General features: G+C 40.1%; 1 protein-coding gene across 1 annotated transcript; it reads right to left on the bottom strand.

Annotated features, from left to right (window-relative positions):
- Nucleotides 1–1,744: 1,744 nt before the first annotated feature.
- On the bottom strand, nt 1,745–3,547 carry LOC134675653 (uncharacterized). Its single transcript, XM_063533982.1, has 2 exons — nt 3,146–3,547; nt 1,745–2,719 (listed from the first exon to the last, which is right to left on the bottom strand). The coding sequence occupies exons 1-2, from the start codon at nt 3,300–3,302 to the stop codon at nt 1,776–1,778; spliced, it is 1,101 nt and encodes a 366-aa protein (XP_063390052.1). The 5' UTR covers nt 3,303–3,547; the 3' UTR covers nt 1,745–1,775.
- Nucleotides 3,548–4,244: the final 697 nt, after the last annotated feature.

Below are 4,244 nucleotides of genomic sequence, written 5' to 3' on the forward strand. Positions count from 1 at the left end.
ATCACCTACAGATAAGGCCTTAAATAAGGGATACCAAGGTTGGGACGGCCATTGCAGTACAATCACGATGCCCGTCGCCTGATCAGTTACAATTTTATTTAGAACCTTCAATATTAAGGAAAATGGCGGAAAGGCATAAAAGAAATATGAACTCCACTCTATCGTAAAAGCATCAATATTGTAAGCAAAAGGATCTCTTTTCCAAGACACATATAAATGACACTTCGCATTTATCCTTGACGCAAAAAGATCAATCTCCGGCTGACCAAAGGTTTCTACAACCTTTGCAAAAGCATACGCTCCTAATTCCCACTCCGTATCAACGTTAATTTTTCGGGATTCACTATCAGCCTCCACATTCAATGATGACTTTATATATGATGCGAATATATGTATATTTCTTTTTTCACACCATTTCCAAATCATGTTAGCTACCGAATTTAAATGAGGATATTGGATACCCCCCATGCGATTGACGTACGATATAGCGGTGGTGTTATCCACGCGTAAAAGAATTTCGCAATAACTTAAGTCTCCAGCAAAAGATTTTAATCCAAAAAATACTGCTAAAAGTTCTAAGTAATTAATGTGCTTATAACTCTCTGACGGGGTCCAAAGACCTCCTGTCTTTTCACCATTACATGCAGAACCCCAGCCAGTGGTTGAGGCGTCCGTGAAAATTTCCAATCTGTACTTGTAGTGCTTTATAGGATTTACCGACGATAATATATTTCTCTTCCACCAATTTAAATCATCTATCAAAGTATCTGGGACAGGCATAAATGAATCGTAATTGTCATTACTCTTTAATAGTGCCAAATACTTAACTCGTTCAAGAGACTTGGTGTATAACCAGCCGTAAGCAATAGCGGGACATGCGGCAGTAAGCGAACCAAGAAAACGCGCAAAATCCCGAATTCGTATACTTTTTGTAAGCAGCATATTATTTATGCGTTTCAACAGACTCTGACGTTTACAATCAGGTAATTCCAAGGTCATTGTTTTTGAATTAAGGACAAAACCAAGAAACCTACATGAAGTGGAAGGTATAAGCTTACTTTTTTTATAATTAATTACAAATCCAAGACGAGTTAAGTACTCAATTGTATGATTGACGTTTTTTATACACATCTCTTCAGTATCTCCAAATAAACACAGATCGTCTAGGTATCGTACAGACTTATAACCTAGAGCCCTTAAGTGACCCATTACTGGCTGCAATATTTTGGTAAAAATATATGGAGCCGCAGACAAACCGAAAGGCAAAGCATTAAACTCAAATAGTGAACCCTCGACAAAAAAACGTAGATATTTTTGGTGAGACTCATGAATTGGTACTAATAAATAAGCTTCCTTAAGATCAATTGTAGCCATAAAACATCCCTTTGAAATTAATCTTGTTGCAGTTCGAATGTCTTCCATCTTAAAGTGATCTGTATTTACAAATTTGTTTAACTTTTTGAGATTTAGTATAAAGCGCATACTGCCATCACTTTTCGGTACCAGGAAGACATCCGAAATAAACTGTCCAGTAGAAGGAAGGCATTTTTTAATTGCCCCAATTTCAATCAAATGTGTCAACTCCTGTTTAATTGCAATTAACTCATTTTTGGAAAAAACTCTTTTTGGATAATCCTTTAAAGCTTGTTTTGGTTCGGTGATAAATGGGATCTTATATCCCGAAACAGCGCGTAAAATAAAATTATCATTTGTAAGCAAACGCCATTCCGGTAAATAATGTCGCAAACGACCAGCGTGTACCTGAGACTGTAAGTCTAATAATTGCGGTCCCGATACTCCCGATGATCCCGATAGGTTGAACGATGCGTCTGCGGCGGGTGACGTCGAGCGCGCGGTGGCGGAGGTGGCGGAGGCGGCGGGGGATAACGTCGACCGGGCGCTCGCATCGGTGGTTCGCGCCGGCGATTCGCGAGCTGGTGCGGAAGGTAGGTTGTCGGCGGCCCACCGACACGACGCGGGTAGTATTGCCTGGCTCGCTGTTGCCGCGGTCGATACGGCGGTGGGCCTGTCGAGTTTAACCCTGCGTTTGCAGATGTTGATGCTTGTATAAATTGACTTGTCTTCTTTATGCCCTTTGAAGTGTTTACTAAGTCGCCCAATTTGTCACCGAACAAGAAACTATCTCTTTTCCTGTCCTTGAAAGATTCAATAAGAGATTTATCAACAAGAGGGATAATCACTGATCTACGGGTGTCAGTTTCCGCATAATGAGAATCAGCGATTAATTTGCCGGCATCATTCAAAGTAGATATCACCTCAGTAATGTCGGGGTTCTTCTTTAATAAACATGTGAGTGCCTTCCCGACAGCCGAAAGAGCTCTCCCAAGCTGATCCTGTTTACCATATAATCGCTTGTCACGAAGGCGGCAAATCTCCACAAGCATAGCTGCTACCTCCGGGTTCAGTGTAGGAGCTTTGGCCAGAGGAACATTGCTCGGAAACAAATATTTTTTCACTAACTCCTCTCGCGCTTCCTTTTTTAAGCCGTTTGCCAAAATCTGTTGGAAACGACTGGCGATGTCGGGTTGCAGGTCCACTCCAAATTCACCTTGCTCGGATTCCGTTTCGCCGAGAGCTTTCAATAAATCTGGGTCATAATTATCCGTGACTTCTTCAGTGTCGGGAAGAACTACAGGATTAGTTTCTTCTAAAACCTCAGGATCCACTTTTGTTGGGCTTAGATGTTCTGTAACAATTTACGAACATACACGTAAAAAATTGATACAATTATAAATCTGTACCTTTATGGCTCTCGGCAAATACCAAGCGTAATAACGCAAAACACACTAAGAGCATACTACAAAATAAGAAAGGCATAAATTTAAGCCTGTTCCAATATTCTTTGAAAGTCATAACCCGAAGAATACAACGGGGTTAAAATATGTATAGTGCCAACACTTTTCTATATACCGAAGAATTCAACGGTAATAAGTCGAATATTCCAAATAGTGGCCCGTAGAACGCAACTGAATAATCATTCGCATAGGTGTGTACCTATTGTATAGGCAATTTTTACCCCGAAGAATACAACGGGATTTGTAAATATGAAAAAATATCATTTCTTTTACCGAAGAATTCAACGGTAAAAGCAATAAACGACGAGCTGACGGGCCATAATATTAACCTTCGGGTGGCACATTTTCATCTTCACTACTGGAACTGGAGTATAAAATACGCCGACGCTTCGGTCTTCGATCCTCTTGAAACATCCGTTCGTAATCCTCCATTAGCCGGGCCCATTGTTCTTCACCAGTTTCTTCATGACGACGACGTCGAGACATTTTTGTTTATTCCACAAAGAAGAAAACACTATCAAACGAAATATAGGTTATATTTCACTTGTGCAGTCGGTGCGCACGCACAGACAAGAATGAACCTGCTTCCGGGTGTGGCACCTGGAGAGAGCATTCGAGGGGAGAAAGAGAAAACAATTTAGTTTTCTCTTTCTACTCTGAATACTTGTGCGTTTGGTTGCTGCATAGCTAGACAACTACCCTGTAAATGATAAATCTCGGAGGCGAAGACAAGATAATTGAGGTAACTATACTCTGGGAAACTCACTTTTTTGGAAAAAAAATTAGCAAAATTATTTTTTTGTAGAGGGGGACAATATTATTTTCACCACACCAGCTCGGAAAGGCGTACTTTGCACTTCAAAAACTGATAGCAAAGTTGCATTTTATTCACAGGTGAGGCAAAGTAATCAAATGCAAATTTTGAGTTATTTTCTATGTTTGCTGGTAGAATTGACTTTAAATGATGACTTTGGGTGATAAATATCGAATAACATTCATTTGGATTTGATTTGGTTTGATATTTTACATTTAATGTTTGCTTGGGATTGGTGCGGTGAAAGTATTTTGTGTTTCACTCGGGGGCAAATTTTGTTTAACCTTCGTGCTCTGAAACCCTCGCAACGCTCAAGATTCCATTTTTCGAACCAGTCGCTACGCTCGTGGTTTAATTTTGGAATCTTTCTATTGCTCGGGTATCAATATTAGCACGAGCGACTAAACAACAACTTTGCCCCCTTGTAAAACAAATAACTATTTTTATTTGCTGCGTATTTCTACTGACAGAAATGGCTTGCCAAAAATGCCAAACGTATGTTTTCTGTCAAAAACAAAACATTTGTTGGCGGCAAAATTAATTAAATGCCATGAACCCCACACCCAAGATGACAAACTTCTGTGACCCTTCCTTGGCCTGACCAGACAACAAAT

This window comes from Cydia fagiglandana, chromosome 22 (assembly GCF_963556715.1).
Source record: "Cydia fagiglandana chromosome 22, ilCydFagi1.1, whole genome shotgun sequence".
NCBI lineage: Eukaryota > Metazoa > Arthropoda > Insecta > Lepidoptera > Tortricidae > Cydia > Cydia fagiglandana.